The sequence below is a fragment of the Ranitomeya imitator genome, chromosome 6, assembly GCF_032444005.1.
Source record: "Ranitomeya imitator isolate aRanImi1 chromosome 6, aRanImi1.pri, whole genome shotgun sequence".
Lineage (NCBI taxonomy): Eukaryota > Metazoa > Chordata > Amphibia > Anura > Dendrobatidae > Ranitomeya > Ranitomeya imitator.
The window spans coordinates 166984636-167001650 of NC_091287.1; the positions used below are offsets into that span (position 1 = coordinate 166984636).

A 17015-nucleotide genomic window follows, 5' to 3' on the forward strand; every position below is an offset into this window, starting at 1 on the left:
ATTAAACTCTGAGGGGGCTACATTATACTCTGAGGGGGCTACAATAAACTCTGAGGGGGCTGCATTATATAGTGGGGGGGCTGCATTATGCTTTATGAGGGGACTACATTATACTCTGAAGGGGGCTGCATTATACTTTATGAGGGGACTACATTATACTCTATGAGGGGGGCTGCAGTACACTCTGTTGGGGACTGCAGTATACTCTATGAGGGGACTACATTATACTTTCTGAGGGGGGCTGCATTATACTCTATCAAGGAGCATGGGGAGTGCATTCTACTATATGTACTATATGGGGCCTGCATTATACTGAATTGAGGGCTATCTGTACTCATCATTCTTCCTCAGCCGCAGTAAATAGGCAAGGGAACAAGTGTCGATCGACTTCAATATTGTCGATCGCGCTTGTTTAGCGACCTGAACTCAGCGCATGTAAATACAGCAGAAATGTTTCTGTATGATGGTGCAATATGTGAGCATTTGGGGCCCCACTTAAAATTTTTGCCCAGGGTCCCACTTTGTCTAAAACCGGCCGGCTTTGATTGTTACAATTGCTTTTTTTAAACACATTAAAGTTAACTGGTCAGCTCCCCTCACTGTCTTCCAAAGCCCCTATAGAGGCATGGGTGCAAATATCTTTAATTTGACACCGCAGTTTATGTGCTGGTTAACTCTGCAGTGTTTGAAGAATTCAAGAGCATTCTCAAGTTGTTTCTTAAGCAGTCCAGAGCAATGCAGTCTCTTTACACAGCCCCAGCACACGTTGTTGTAGCACATTTAGCTATCTGTGGTTTGTTCAAGAATGTACAAGGTATTTACACGTAGAGATAACGGGTCATTTGAAAAAGCACAAAGCTCCAAATAGCAAAAAAAGAGAGCCAAGGAGACCGGCAGCGAGATCGGCACTGAAAGCTGCAGGCTGGTGGTTTATAACTGTCTCTTCAGCAGATGAGAGGGAGAGAAGAGAGGGAGAGGGTGGTGAGCAGCTAATAGCCATATAGAATTCAATGGACTGGAGACCTGACTGGGATGTTAAGAGTTAACCCCTCTCTTGGAATGTAACTACTGTGAACTCCTGACCAGGCAGAAGAGGTCGGGCTCCATGGAAACTAGTTGTACATTATAAAAGGTAAAATCTTCCACTGCAGCAAACAGCAAATATAAAAAGCAACTAAATTGCCAACTTGCTTATTTTCATGCTGTCTAATTAATGCAATTTAAGAGCTTGAAAAAACCCTTTAAACTTTATTCTGTAGTGTTGCATATGGTAATAAGGGAGGAATAGTCCGCCAGCATGTCTCTTTCCCTGGACCATTGCTGCCTTGGATTTTCAAATTATGTCTCCATGTGTATTATGTCCCCACAAAACTGATTATGGTAAGGTATAACTAGGGGTCCGATTCATGAAAAGTCCAGGGGAACAGGTACCCTGCAGAGCTAGTTCTGCCTCTTGGATATATGCAGCAATGCAGAATAAAAAGAAATTCTTCAAAGACTGCAGCGTTATTATGGCACAAAGACACCTTGACATATTAAGGAACTTATACCACTATAGTACAGTATATTGTATAGTAGGGGTGTTTCCCTTTATTGACACAGCGACAGATACAGTTGAGGAGAGGGGGTGTGCTCAAGGGACCAGCAAATTAGAGCTGGAATAAAAGGCTTAAAAATCAACAAACCTTTCATGTGTAGTTTACTCATCCTTTTTTAACACTGTTAACACACAGACATTTTTATTTTTCTGGTAACTGCCTGGAACTGGCTTGAATAGTGTTTTATACGATCTCATTTATAGGTTTATCAACTACAAAACGATTCAACTCATTCTTGAATTGTAATAAAGAGAAACCAACAGATGTTTGGAGCAATAGCACTTGAGAAATAAGTAAAAAAATATTTAACAATACAATCTATTTAAAGGGGTTGTCCAGAAGTTAAATTCCCACAGTGCCCTTTAACCCCTTAACCCCCAAAGGTAGTTTGCACGTTAATTATAGGGCCAATTTTTACAATTCTGACCACTGTCTCTTTATGAGGTTATAACTCTGGAATGCTTCAACGGATCCTGATGATTCTGACATCGTTTTATTTGTGAAAAAAAAAGGAAATTTGGCAATTTTCCAACTTTGAATTTTTATGCCCTTAAATCACAGAGATATGTCACACAAAATACTTAATACCATATATACTCGACTATAAGCCAAGATTTTCAGCCCATTTTTTTAGGTTAAAAGTGCCCCTCTCGGCTTATACTCGAGTCACTGTCCCAGGGGGGTCGGCTGGGGAGGGAGAGCGGCAGCTGTGACATACTCACCTGCTCCTGGCGAGGTCCCTGCATCTCCAATGGTCTCCAGGCGCCGGCAGCTCTTCCAGCGTTGAGCGGTCACGTGGTACCGCTCATTACAGGGGTGGAGCCGCATATTCATTATTGTAATGAGCGGTACCAGTGACCACTCAACGCTGGAAGAAGCTGTCTGCGCCCAGAGAAGACCATCAGGGAAGCTGTCAGGGACCGCCGCGCCGGGAGCAGGTGAGTATAATGGGGAGGGGGAGCATGGAGATATTCACCGGTCCCCGTTCCACCGCTGGGCGCTGCTCCGTCTTCTGCGTCATCTGACTGTGATGCTCAGGTCAGAGGGCGTGATGACGTGGTTAGTGAGTGCCCTCTGCCGGAGCGTCAGTGCAGAGGACGTGGAATACGGACCGGTGCCCGGCGGTGAAACGGGGAAAGGTGACTATAGCAAGTGCCGGGGGCCTGAGCGATAAGAGGTGAGTGTGTCATTTTTTTTTTTTTTTTTTTTCATCGCAGCAACAGCATATGGGGCATAATAGTCTATGGAGCATCTTATGGGGCCATAATCAACATTTGTGGAGCATTATATGGGGCAAATATCTCTATGGAGCATCTTAAAGGGCATAAGCAGCATTTGTGGAGCACTATACGGGGCAAATATCTCTATGGAGCATCTTATGGGGCCATAACCAGCATTTGTGGAGCATTATACAGGGAAAATGTGTCTATGGAGCATCTTATGGGGCCATAATCAGCATTTGTGGAGCATTATACAGGGCAAATGTGTCTATGGAGCATCTTATGGGGCCATAATCAGCATTTGTGCAGCATTATACAGGGCAAATGTCTCTATGGAGCATCTTATGGGGCCATAATCAGCATGTGTGAAGCATTAAATGGGGCAAATGTCTGCATGGAGCATCTTATAGGGTCATAATCAACATTTGTGCAGCATTATATGGGGCATATTTTAACCTCTTAGTGACGGAGCCAAATTTTTTAAATCTGACCAATGTCACATTATGTGGTAATAACTCTGCAACAGTTCAACAAATCCGGGTGATTTTGAGACTGTTTTTTCGTGACACATTATACTTTATGATAATGGTAAATTTAGGTCAATATGTTTTGTGTTTATTTATAAAACAATATCAAAAATTTGAGAAAAATGTTAAAAAATTAGCAATTTTCAAAATTTGAATGATTATCCCTTTAATCCAGATAGTCATACCACAGCAAACCATTAATACATAACATTTCCCACATGTCTGCTTTACATGAGCATCATTTGCAAAACATTATCTTATTTTGTTAGCATTTAGGAGGTTTAAATGTAGCAGCAATTTTTCATTTTTTCAAGGAAATTTACTAAATTTATTTTTTTTTTAAATCCATATTTCAAGTGACTTTAGGGGTCTCATATATTGGGAAACCCCCAAACGTGATACCATTTTAAAAACAGCACCCCCTGACATATCGAAAAATGCAGTCAGATAGTTTATTAACCCTTCAGGTGCTTTACAGGAATTAATGCAAAGTGGTATGACAGAAATGAAAATGTGTATGTTTACCACCTAAATGCCTCTAACTTCTGAACAGATTACTACAGCAGTCAGACTCTAAGGCCGCTATTTGGTCATGAAGTGCCACTGCAAACATGAGGACCACACAATCATGGTCTGAGGGCACCAATTGGGATAATGAGGAAGCCCCCACACTCTGTTAACCATATATAATGATGTAGTCACTATTAACAGCAGCATCTAAGGGGTTAAACAGATATGGACGGTGCAAACACTGATCGTGGCTGATGCAGAAAGTTGTCAGCTATAGTGCACAACCAACAGATGCTGGATTGTCTCCTGTATGGGGCGGCTATTCTCTTATATGTCAGGTCAGTTAAAAGACGTATTGGCTGTCATTAAGGGGTTAATATGGAGCATCTTATGGGGCCCATCATAAACTGTATGGAGCATTATAAGGGGCTCCAGATTCAATATGGATATTCAAAAACGCTTAACCTACTGATGTCTCAATTAATTTTACTTTTATTGGTATATATTTTAATTTTTGACATTTACCGGTAACTGCTGCATTTTGCACCCTAGGCTTATACTCGAGTCATTAGTCATTTTCCTATTTTTTTGTGGCAAAATTAGGGTTCTCGGCTTATACTCAGGTCAGCTTATACTCGAGTATATATGGTAAGTAACATTTCCCACATGTCTACTTTACATCAGCACAATTTTGGAACCAACATTTTTTTTAGTTAGGAAGGTATAAGGGTTAAAAGTTGACCAGCAATTTCTCATTTTTACAACATCATTTTTTTAGGCACCACATCACATTGGAACGCACTTTGAGGGGTTTATATGAGAGAAAATACCCAAGTGTGACACCATTCTAAAAACTGCACCCCTCAAGGTGCTCAAAACAACATTCAAGGAGTTTATTAACCCTTCAGGTGTTTCACAGGAACATTTAACTTTTTTTCACAAAAAATTAACTTCAGCTCCAATTTGTTTTATTTTACCAAGGGTAACAGGAGTAATTGGACACCAAAAGTAGTCCAATTTGTCCTGAGTACGCTGATACTCTATATGTGGGGGGCTGTTGTGAATTCTGCTCTTGGGCTCCCTCCGGTGGTTATGAGTGGTAGTGCTGCTGTCTTTGGATCGCAGCATTTATCAGGTGCATCCATTTTTTGCAATTTGGGCTGGGCTATTTAGTCCTGCTTTATCCTTTAGTCAGTGCCAGTTGTCCATTGTTTTTGGAGGATTCACATCCATTCCTGATCTCTCCTGTTTGCTGTTCATTTCAACAAAGATAAGTTCTGGCTTTGCTTTTGCTGTCCACCTGCTGTGGACCTTATAGTTCTGTGCATTTTCATGTTTTGTCTTGTCCAGCATTGTCTGTGAATGATTTTTTGAAGCCAAGCTGTGTCTCTGGAGATGCAGATATACCCTCCATGGCTTTAGTCAGATGTGGTGATTTGTATTTTCTGTAGTGGATATTTTCTAATGTTTTAATACTGTGTTATGATAAGGTAATTCAGTACCACAATGGACATAAAGGTCAGATCACATACAGTGACCTGACAATAACCCAAAAATATAGAACGAGCTCTGAGATGTGGAAACTCTGCTGACCGCAATCCCTAATCCTCTCCAACCACACTAGAGGCAGCCGTGGATTGCGCCTAACGCTCCCTATGCAACTCGGCACAGCCTGAGAAACTAGCTAGCCTGAAGATAGAAAATAAGCCTACCTTGCCTCAGAGAAATACCCCAAAGGAAAAGGCAGCCCCCACATATAATGACTGTGAGTTAAGATGAAAAGACAAACGTAGAGATGAAATAGATTTAGCAAAGTGAGGCCCGACTTTCTGAACAGAGCGAGGATAGGAAAAGTAACTTTGCGGTCAACACAAAACCCTACAAAAACCACGCAAAGGGGGCAAAAAGACCCTCCGTACTGAACTAACGGCACGGAGGTACACCCTCTGCGTCCCAGAGCTTCCAGCAAGCAGGAAAAAACAAATAGACAAGCTGGACAGAAAAAAAACAGCAAACAAAATAGCAAAGCGAAACTTAGCTATGCAGAGCAGCAGGCCACAGGAACGATCCAGGGGGAAACAGGTCCAATACTAGAACATTGACTGGAGGCCAGGATCAAAGCACTAGGTGGAGTTAAATAGAGCATCACCTAACGACTTCACCACATCACCTGAGGAAGGAAACTCAGAAGCCGCAGTACCACTTTCCTCCACCAACGGAAGCTCACAGAGAGAATCAGCCGAAGTACCACTTGTGACCACAGGAGGGAGCTCTGCCACAGAATTCACAACAATACTGACCGCACAGTACTCTGTCCTATTCTTTCTTTTTAGCTAGAATGGCCTCCTATGCTAAATCCTGATTTCATGTCTGCGTATGTTATTTCCCTCTTCTCTCACAGTCAATATTTGTGGGGGGCTGTCTATCCTTTGGGGATTTTCTCTGAGGCAAGATAGTTTTCCCGTTTCTGTCTTTAGGGGAAGTTAGTTCTTAGGCTGTGTCGAGGGGTCTAGGGAGTGTTAGGTACCCCCCACGGCTACTTCTAGTTGCGCTGCTAAGTTCAGGGTTTGCGGTCAGTACAGGTACCACCTTCTCCAGAGTACGTCTCATGCTGCTCCTAGGCCACCAGATCATAACAGGGGGCCAACCACCGTTTGGGCGCATAGAAGAGCTCGGAAGGGAAGGAGTGCCGTTTTGGAAGGCAGACTTAGATGGAATGGTCTGCAGGCATCACATTCCGATTTCAGAGCCCCTGATGTAACTAAGCAGTAGAAACCCACCACAATTGACTCTATATTGGAAACTAGACCCCCCAAGGAACTTATCTAGATGTGTTGTGAGAACTTTGAACCCCCAAGTGTTTCACTACAGTTTATAACGCAGAGCCGTGAAAATAAAAAAACATTTTTTCCCACAAAAACGATTTTTTAGCCCCCACATTTTTATTTTCCCAAGGGTAACAAGAGAAATTGGACCGCAAAAGTTGTTGTCCAATTAGTCCTGAGTATGCCGATACCCCATATGTTGGGGTAAACCCCTGTTTGGGTGCACGTGAGAACTCGGAAGGGAAGGAGCACGGTTTTACTTTCTCAACACAGAATTGGCTGGAATTGATATCGGACGCCATGTCACGTTTGCAGAGCCCCAGATGTGCCTAAACAGTGGAAACCCCCCAACTCTAACTGAAACCCTAACCCAAAACAACCCTAACCCTAATTCCACCCCTAACCCTTATCCCAACAATAACCCTAACCACACCTCTATCCCTGAGACACCCCTAATCAGAACCATAAATGTAATCCAAACCCTAACCCTAACTTTAGCCCCAACCCTAACTGTAGCCCTAACCCTAACTTTAGCCCCAACCTTAACCTTAATGAGAAAATGGAAATAAATAAATTTTTTTATTTTATTATTTTTCCCTAACTAAGGGGGTGATGAAGGGGGGTCTGATTTACTATTTATAGCGGGGGGGTTTTAGCGGATTTTTATGACTGGCAGCTGTAACACACTAAAAGACGCTTTTTATCGCAAAAATACTTTTTGTGTCTCCATATTTCGAGAGCTACAGTGCCTACAAGTAGTATTCAACCCCCTGCAGATTTAGCAGGTTTACACATTTGGAATTAACTTGGCATTGTGACATTTGGACTGTAGATCAGCCTGGAAGTGTGAAATGCACTGCAGCAAAAAAGAATGTTATTTCTTTGTTTATTTTTTTTTTAAATTGGGAAAAGTTTTTTCAGAGGGTCATTTATTATTCAACCCCTCAACCCACCAGAATTCTGTTTGGTTCCCCTAAAGTATTAAGAAGTAGTTCAGGCACAAAGAACAATGAGCTTCACATGTTTGGATTAATTATCTCTTTTTCCAGCCTTTTCTGACTATTTAAGACCCTCCCCAAACTTGTGAACAGCACTCAAACATGGTCAACATGGGAAAGACAAAGGAGCATTCCAAGGCTATCAGAGACAAGATCGTGGAGGGTCACAAGGCTGGCAAGGGGTACAAAACCCTTTCCAAGGAGTTGGGCCTACCTGTCTCCACTGTTGGGAGCATCATCCGGAAGTGGAAGGCTTATGGAACTACTGTTAGCCTTCCACGGCCAGGACAGCCTTTGAAAGTTTCCTCCCGTGCCGAGGCCAGGCTTGTCCGAAGAGTCAAGGCTAACCCAAGGACAACAAGGAAGGAGCTCCGGGAAGATCTCATGGCAGTGGGGACATTGGTTTCAGTCAATACCATAAGTAACGTACTCCACCGCAATGGTCTCCATTCCAGACGAGCCCGTAAGGTACCGTTACTTTCAAAGCATCATGTCAAGGCTCGTTTACAGTTTGCTCATGATCACTTGGAGGACTCTGAGACTGACTGGTTCAAGGTTCTCTGGTCTGATGAGACCAAGATCGAGATATTTGGTGCCAACCACACACGTGACGTTTGGAGACTGGATGGCACTGCATACGACCCCAAGAATACCATCCCTACAGTCAAGCATGGTGGTGGCAGCATCATGCTGTGGGGCTGTTTCTCAGCCAAGGGGCCTGGCCATCTGGTCCGCATCCATGGGAAGATGGATAGCACGGCCTACCTGGAGATTTTGGCCAAGAACCTCCGCTCCTCCATTAAGGATCTTAAGATGGGTCGTCATTTCATCTTCCAACAAGACAACGACCCAAAGCACACAGCCAAGAAAACCAAGGCCTGGTTCAAGAGGCAAAAAATCAAGGTGTTGCAGTGGCCTAGTCAGTCTCCTGTCCTTAACCCAATTGAAAACTTGTGGAAGGAGCTCAAGATTAAAGTCCACATGAGACACCCAAAGAACCTAGATAACTCGGAGAAGATCTGCATGGAGGAGTGGGCCAAGATAACTCCAGAGACCTGTGCCGGCCTGATCAGGTCTTATAAAAGATGATTATTAGCTGTAATTGCAAACAAAGGTTATTCCACAAAATATTAAACCTAGGGGTTGAATAATAATTGACCCACACTTTTATGTTTAAAATTTATAAAAATTTAACTGAGCAACAAAACTTTTTGGTTTGTAAGATTTATGAATCTGTTAATAAATCCTGCTCTTGTTTGAAGTTTGAAGGCTCTAACTTATTTGCATCTTATTAAACCTGCTAAATCTGCAGCGGGTTGAATACTACTTGTAGGCACTGTATAATTTTTCCATATTTTAGTCCACATGCAAGGTCTTGTTTTTTGCGGGATAAGTTGACGTTTTTCTTGGTACCATTTTCGGGCACGTGACATTTTTTGATTGCATTTTATTCCGATTTTTGTGAGGCACAATGACCCAAAACCACCTATTCACAAATTTCTTTTGGGGGGGCGTTTATACCTTTCCACGTTTGGTAAAACTGATAAAGCAGTTTTATTCTTCGGGTCAGTACGATTACAGCGATACCTCAATTATATCATTTTTTTATGTTTTGGCGCTTTTGTACAGTAAAAACTATTTTATATAAAAAACAATTAGTTTTGCATCGCTTTATATTGAGGACTATAACTTTTTTATTTTTCGCTGATGATGCTGTATGGCGGCTCGTTTTTTGCGGGACAAGATGGCGTTTTCAGCGGTACCATGTTTATTTATATTAGTCTTTTTGATCGCATGTTATTCCACTTTTTGTTCAGCGGTATGATAAAGCGTTGTTTTTTGCCTCTTTTTTTGACGGTGTTCACTGAAGGGGTTTACTAGTGGGACAGTTTTATACAGTACAGACCAAAAGTTTGGATACACCTTCTCATTTAAAGATTTTTCTGTATTTTCATTACTATGAAAATTGCAAATTCACACTGAAGGCATCAGAACTATGAATTAACACATGTTGAATTATATACTTAACAAAAAAGTGTGAAACAACTGAAAATATGTCTTATATTCTAGGTTCTTCAAAGTAGCCACCTTTTGCTTTGATAACTGCTTTGCACACTCTTGGCATTCCCTTGATGAGCTTCAAGAGGTAGTCACCGGAAAAGTTCTTCCAATAATCTTGAAGGAGTTCCCAGAGATGCTTAGCACTTGTTGGCCCTTTTGCCTTCACTCTGCGGTCCAGCTCACCCCAAACCATCTCGATTGGGTTCAGGTCTGGTGACTGTGGAGGCCAGGTCATCTGGCGTAGCACCCCATCACTCTCCTTCTTGGTCAAATAGCCCTTACACAGCCTGGAGGTGTTTTTGGAGTCATTGTCCTTTTGAAAAATAAATGATGGTCCAACTAAACGCAAACCGGATGGAATAGCATGCCGCTGCAAGATGCTGTGGTAGCCATGCTGGTTCAGTATGCCTTCAATTTTGAATAAATCCCCAACAATGTCATCAGCAAAGCACACCCACACCATCACACCTTCTCCTCCATGCTTCACAGTAGGAACCAGGCATGTAGAGTCCATCCGTTCACCTTTTCTGTGTCGCACAAAGACACGGTGGTTGGAACCAAAGATCTCAAATTTAGACTCATCAAACCAAAGCACAGATTTCCACTGATCTAATGTCCATTCCTTGTGTTCTTTAGCCCAAACAAGTCTCTTCTGCTTGTTGCCTGTCCTTAGCAGTGGTTTCCTTGCAGCTATTTTATCATGAAGGCCTGCTGCACAAAGTCTCCTCTTAACAGTTGTTGTAGACTCGGATAAACTTATCCTCAGAAGCAGAGGTGACTCTTGGTCTTCCTTTCCAGGGGCGGTCCTCACGTGAGCCAGTTTCTTTGCAGTGCTTGATGATTTTTGCCACTGCACTTGGGGGCACTTTCAAAGTTTGCCCAATTTTTCAGACTGACTGACTTTCATTTCTTAAACTAATGATGGCCACTCGTTTTTCTTTACTTAGCTGCTTTTTTCTTGCCATAATACAAATTCTAACAGTCTATTCAGTAGGACTATCAGCTGTGTATCCACCAGACTTCTGCACAACACAACTGATGGTCCCAAACCCATTTATAAGGCAAGAAATCCCACTTATTAAACCTGACAGGGCACACCTGTGAATTGAAAACCATTTCCGGTGACTACCTCTTGAAGCTTTTTTTTTTTTTTACACATGTAAATATATTTTTCTTAACTTTTTTACTTTGTCCCAGGGTGGAACATCACTGTATTATGTCAGATCGCTGATCTGACACTTTGCAAAGCACTGTGTCATATCAGCGATCTGACAGGCAGTCCTGCAGGCTTGCCGACGCCTGCTCTCAGCAAGCGCTTGCAAGCTACCTCATACACATTGGTATCAAGTTGCACAGAGTGTGCCTGCCATAGGGCTTGCTTTTTGTACCACCAAATGCAGTGGGGGAAAAAGGGGGGTCGAATCTGCAGCGTGTGTCTGTGCCATGGTACATTCTAGAACTAAACTCACATTATGACATTTTCACATTATCGTGACATAATGCCACTATATACAATTACTAAGATATTGAGAATAGAGATGGGTGGATGGATTTGCAGGATTTGGTCCATCGGACAGGGCACAAGTCTCTGGCTGATGAATGAGATTCGGAGTGCGGCTTTTGATTAGCGGGGTTGGTGCCACGACATCTGTGCTTTACGCCACAATGACGGCATCGCACCAGCTCGGCTAATCAATTTCACATACTGGGGATCCCGAAAGGTAAGAGTTTCACAAAGGTCCCATCCATTGGCCAAAGAGTATTGACCTGGCTAATAGACCAGAGTTCTTTGAATTAGTCCGCCAATCTTTAATTGGGACTAGATCTGTAAAGTGACTGGAAAAAAAAGTAACTCAAAGACAGAAGGGAAAATCCAGGAAGCTGCAAAACTCATCTTCCGACACAGAATAAAAATATCATTGCCACAATATTCACATAACAGTAGCAAGTTGTAAAGAAAAAAAGCGGGGGAAAGTAAATGTAGCAAAGCAAACAATTCCTTTGTATGACTCCTACGGCTGTTGGAAGAGATAGCACTTTCTCATGTAGAAGCAAAACCAAAACGTGGATATTTCAAGACACTTACTGGAAACTGGCGACTTTCACTGCGACGGGAATGTGCGGAAGCTGAGCGGCCCACCTCAGTGTCACATCCTGGTACACAAGTAACATGTTATTATGGTTTCCCACCAAAGAGTTTATTGCTCCTTCACTCACTGGAAAAGAACAAGAGGAAAGTCCTAGGTGAAATATGTTCTGTTCAGGGTATTTGGAGGTATATATGGATATGGCACGCTAAGAACATTGGGGCAGATTCATCAATACTGACTAATTCTTACCGACAGTCCTAAAATGTAGCGGATTTATCACAGCCATTCATGCGGTTTGATAAGTCTGTCTACTTCTAAGACCTCTGAGTTTACACCACCTATTAGTTGGCTCGCGATGTGCCAGTTAGGAGCGACACAATTTTGAATAACTGTCTTGGCACATGATGATGCCCAATGTTAGGCCACAAATACTTCTTGATAATCCACACCCCTTTTTCAGCAAGACTACGCCCCCTTGCCAGTCATGTGTGAAAAACTGTCTAAAATGTATAATAAATATGATGAGATTCACAAATTCTGCTGCATTTAGTTTAATAAAATGCTTAACTGGATTTTGTATTTCCTGGCCTGTATGGCACCTACATACTATATGCCTGACAAATATATTATCGGGCAGAGTTCTGTGTGCACAGCGGTCAGGTGAAAATCTTATCGTGCAGCGCATTTCATGGCTGACTGCGTGTGACATTATGTTATTACTACTATTTTCTGAACTTCCAATTTTGTATAGATGCGTTATGCCAGCACAAAAGTTAAAAGCAGTCCATATATATTTGTGTTCATGGGTTCAATATGCTTTGTCATTTATTAAAATCTCTGCTGATTCAGAGCTCCTGAGTAAAGTGGATGGTCCTGCTCAGTGAAAGAAACCCTTCCCAACATGACAATACATGATGTGATCCTTATCAATCATTACTTGGGATCGCCCCCTTTAGTCCTCAGCCCACCGTCAGGAGGGGGTGCAGTGTGAGGAGAAACCAAAGTACTCGCAAGTTCAAGGTGAACAGAAACTCTATCAAATGTTGCCCTTGGCTGGCTACTAACATAGGGTTAAAAGGTTTAACAAATCTGGGAGGTCAACAAGAAGCATAAGAGACAGTATTGACCGACAGTAAGAAATGGTGCTGGAAGCACAGCCACACCTTCTTGTACATATGTTGCAGAACTGTAGGGAACCTGCCTCAATATTTGTACAACAGCCGCTTGAGTTTGTAGCACTGTACTCTGGATACTATCGTCGGCCAAAAACAATTAGCCAGGAAAGCAGAATTCTGGCTCAATACAGGTAAATGCACAATCTATTTATTAAATGTCCTGCTTTTACTTACCTTAGTCCATTGCCAAAAAAAGGTGTCTGTAAATGATCAGGAGGAACAGCACATGCAGACAGCATATTACCCCATCTATAAATGTGTGGCCCCAACATTGCATTTCATTATTCTCCAACTAACCTGAACAATATGGAAGGAGGCAGCTTGGACTGTACTCAAGCTTTTTCATGAAGCGGATCTGTCCGTTCTCTTTGAGGCAGAAGAAGTTTCTCTCGCCAAGTACAAATATTGAGAAAACCGTGTGATTAAAAGCCACAATGCTGATATCCAAGGCCTGCTCACCTATGTTCACCATCCAGTCGGCCTGTGGGAGACAATGAGCAGGGTAGAACATTACGCACTTTAGCAGCTGCGCGTCACCTAATTATTGCTTGATGTTCTCCAGACGCACATTGGTAGATCATAAAGCCCAAAATGCTCAAGAACATGCGATTTGTTATCCTTGGGCTTCCTCATTTCCATGACATTCATTTTAATCATTAGAAGCAAAGTGCAAACCTTTACAGACATTTTCTGAATCAACAATATATCAGTTTAGGCTTTGTAAAATGTCTCCATCCTTGTCCAGGTCTTTTCCTGCTACACCACTATAGTCTGCCATGGTGGAGAGGAAGTCGCATGAGATTTATGGAAACCGAGGCATCACATTCACATTACGTTTCCCCTGTCTGAGGCACGACTGTCTGGTGAATTAACAAACCCCTTTAATTCAATGAATAACAAATAATAAATCGCAACCTAATGGGAAATCATCATTCACACTCAGGTTATCCAATACAAGGTCTTTAAAAAAAAAGGTTGAAATACAGGACTGGGGCCCTATGAGAACCAGGGGTGAATAGAGGGACCCTTACCTGGCTGCTACATTGCTAATACAATGGCCCTTGGCCATTACCCGATGCCAGTTTTCTACTACTAATTTCCCATCAGAAAAAGTATACTACATTTCTAATTGGAGGTATTTGCTAATATTCTTATTATTTACATATTGGGATAGGATCTTGGAGATGGGAATACCCCTTTAAGAGTCAAAAATCAGGCTGACTCTTTAACTGGCATGGAAGGTATGTAATGAGCATGTTCAAGAATCCACAGCCAACTGCTGAATAACATAACGGACTCATACAATAATCCAAAAGTAAGAGATACACTGACCTAGGTTCATATATAACTTACTGAGAAGGAAATACCAGAAAGATAAACAACGATTCGCAAAAAAAAAATTGCCAGGGTGTACAAAATGGAAGCAAAACCACTAATTATCCTGGAATCCAAATATACAAAAGAAGACTTAAAGGGGTATTCCCATCTCCAAGATCCTATCCTAATATGTCGTAGCTGTGATAATAATATTAGCAAATACCTTAAATTAGAAATGTGGTATAGTTCTTCTGATTTCCTATGTCGCTTACCACATGTGCAGCGCATTGCAGTAATTTAGATATCCAAGGTTACAACCATTAACAACTAACCAACTGTCCCTATATGAGTGGTCGTAACCATGGATACCTAAGTTACTGCAATGCCCTGCACATGGGGTAAGTGACATAACTATACCACATTTCTAGTTGGAGGTATTAGCTAATATTATTATTATCAACTATATCATTGTGAGTTTTCAAGTTTGATTGTGTCTTTGGTCTATGTCTACATAGCTACCTGTGGCTTTTTTTGTATCATACCTCATATTTACCTATTGTTTTTTTCTTGTTCCCCTTGTTTTTAGTATTGCTTTTTAATTTGTTTGTTTTAAAGGGAATATGTCATAAGGTTTTTGCTACATAATATAAGAGCATGATGAAGATAATGAAGGGACAGAGACCCTGATTCCAGTAATCTGTCACTTACTAGGCTTAGTATAGATTTGATAGGATCTATACGACTAGTAAATCTTCCGCTAAGTAAACCTCCATATTCATAAGCTCTGTATAACTCTGCCTCCACCACTGATTCGCAGCTTTCTGCCTATACACAGTGTACACAGAAATCTGCCAATCAGTGATGTGGGCGGGGTTATACAGCTCCCAGCATTCAGAGAACTGCTAGAGCTGAAGGAAATAAAACAGTAACTATGAAAAAAATACAACTCGCAGCCCGATAAGTGACACATTGCTGGAATCAGGTTTCTTTCTTCCAGACCCAAATTGTCATGAAAATGTGGCAGTACCCTGCGAATCACTATAGACCGCAAGAACATAGGGTGTACCATTATAACCAGCTGAGAGGAGAAAAATGCAAAGGTACACCTATTTGCAGGAAGGGGTTAATGAAAGTTTCACTTGTGTTCTAGTTCTGGGCATAGGCACAGTTATCAGTCTGATGTAGGATAATAAGGGGATTTAACAAGGGATGGAAGCTGAACCGGAGAGAACACAGAGAGAGAAATCAGCAGCAGCAGACACGTGAAATGACTAGAAAGGTGGTGAAGGATTTGGCTATAACGATACCCGCATTCAGAGCCTACAAGCAGATGAAAGCTGTGCCTAGCCACACATCATTAAAAATGTGTTATTTTTCCTACAGCATGCAATTTATGAAAGATGAGACAGAGACTTAGCAGATGCCAATTCAACAACGCTGTCATGTACACCGAAAGGTTAAAAAGCAATAAAAAAAAGAAAGCAAGTAGGTTTCAGCTTCCACAAATCCAAAAACCACCTGTGATGAACCCCAAATATATCAGGGATTTATAACAGAAATTCCTAATAGAAAGGTATCGTTAGAGATGAGGGCTAATGTCGTTCACCAGGAAATGTGAGCTCTAATATGACAGCTTAGTGTTACTATTAGGGAAGGGAGAACCCAAACTGTAAAGATCGGGGTTCATAACGAGACACTTGGTGCCGGATGCCGTACTCCGAACAAGGACTTTTTCCCAGAAGTCCGTTTTACCGTGTGGATTCGGAGTCCACTAAAGGGCCTTATTCCCTCAGTCTATAGCACCCCCAGAGTCCGAAGAGCTCAGAGAATTCAGTTACCAGGGTAGAGTAGACCCTGGAGGACACAATCATGGACAGTTTTTCTGGTCCCCAATCATGTGATATAAAAATAATTTCTGTCTCTTCTGACATGATATATCATGTCAGATGACAGATGAGAGAGAAATTATGTCCCCCAAGCCCATTTCAGTACCTCCGCCTCCTCTTCATGAAAACAAATGGTGGGTGCATGCGCAGGGTGCCTACCGAGATATGCCAGCTGGCACCCTATAACAGTGATCAAAAGCCCAATCATTAGTAACTAATCCCTGTGTCATCCGCTTAGTCAGATGACATTTTTTGTTATCATTTTTCTTTTTTTCATTCTTTGCCATTAGGGTGAGGGTTGGACTTAGGTTTAGGGTAAGGGTTTTTTCAACTGTTAAAAACAAAAATATTATGATGACTAGTGTTGTTTGCTACTCGAGTTTGCATCGGGTGCTTGGGTATGACCGAGTCTCGTGGATGCTCGGGTGACATGCTGTGAGTCCCAGTCCCCCATGTTTCATGGCTGTTAAGACACCCAAAAACATGCATGGATTACCTGCCATAAACATATCATCCCTGCCGGTTTTATTTGGGTGTCTAACATTCGCAAAATCTGCGGGGCGGGGACTTGAGCATTTCACTCACTCACTCACTTGCTGCATTCCCGAGCAAATGATGTAAATACGAGTAGCGAGAATCCTCACTATACCTCTAAATAAAATCCTTGAGGGGTGTAGTTTCCAAAATGGGGTCATTCGTGGGGGTTCTCTGCTGTTCAGGCACCTTAGGGCCTGTAAATGTGACATATCGCCTGCAATCTATTTTAGTCAATTTGTGCTCTAAAATTAAAATGGTGCTCATTCCGTTT

The 17015-nt window shown here is 42.0% G+C and overlaps 1 protein-coding gene across 4 annotated transcripts in view; it reads right to left on the reverse strand.

Moving 5' to 3' along the window:
* Positions 1-17015, reverse strand: part of BBS9 (Bardet-Biedl syndrome 9) — a 521564-nt gene that overhangs the window by 360385 nt on the left and 144164 nt on the right. For all 4 annotated transcript variants that reach the window (XM_069730272.1, XM_069730271.1, XM_069730270.1 and 1 more), the window contains exons 8-9: positions 13302-13485; positions 11826-11955 (exon numbers count right to left, since the gene is read on the reverse strand). In XM_069730272.1, coding sequence (XP_069586373.1) covers positions 11826-11955; positions 13302-13485 — 314 coding nt within the window. The remainder of the gene's footprint in view (positions 1-11825; positions 11956-13301; positions 13486-17015) is intronic.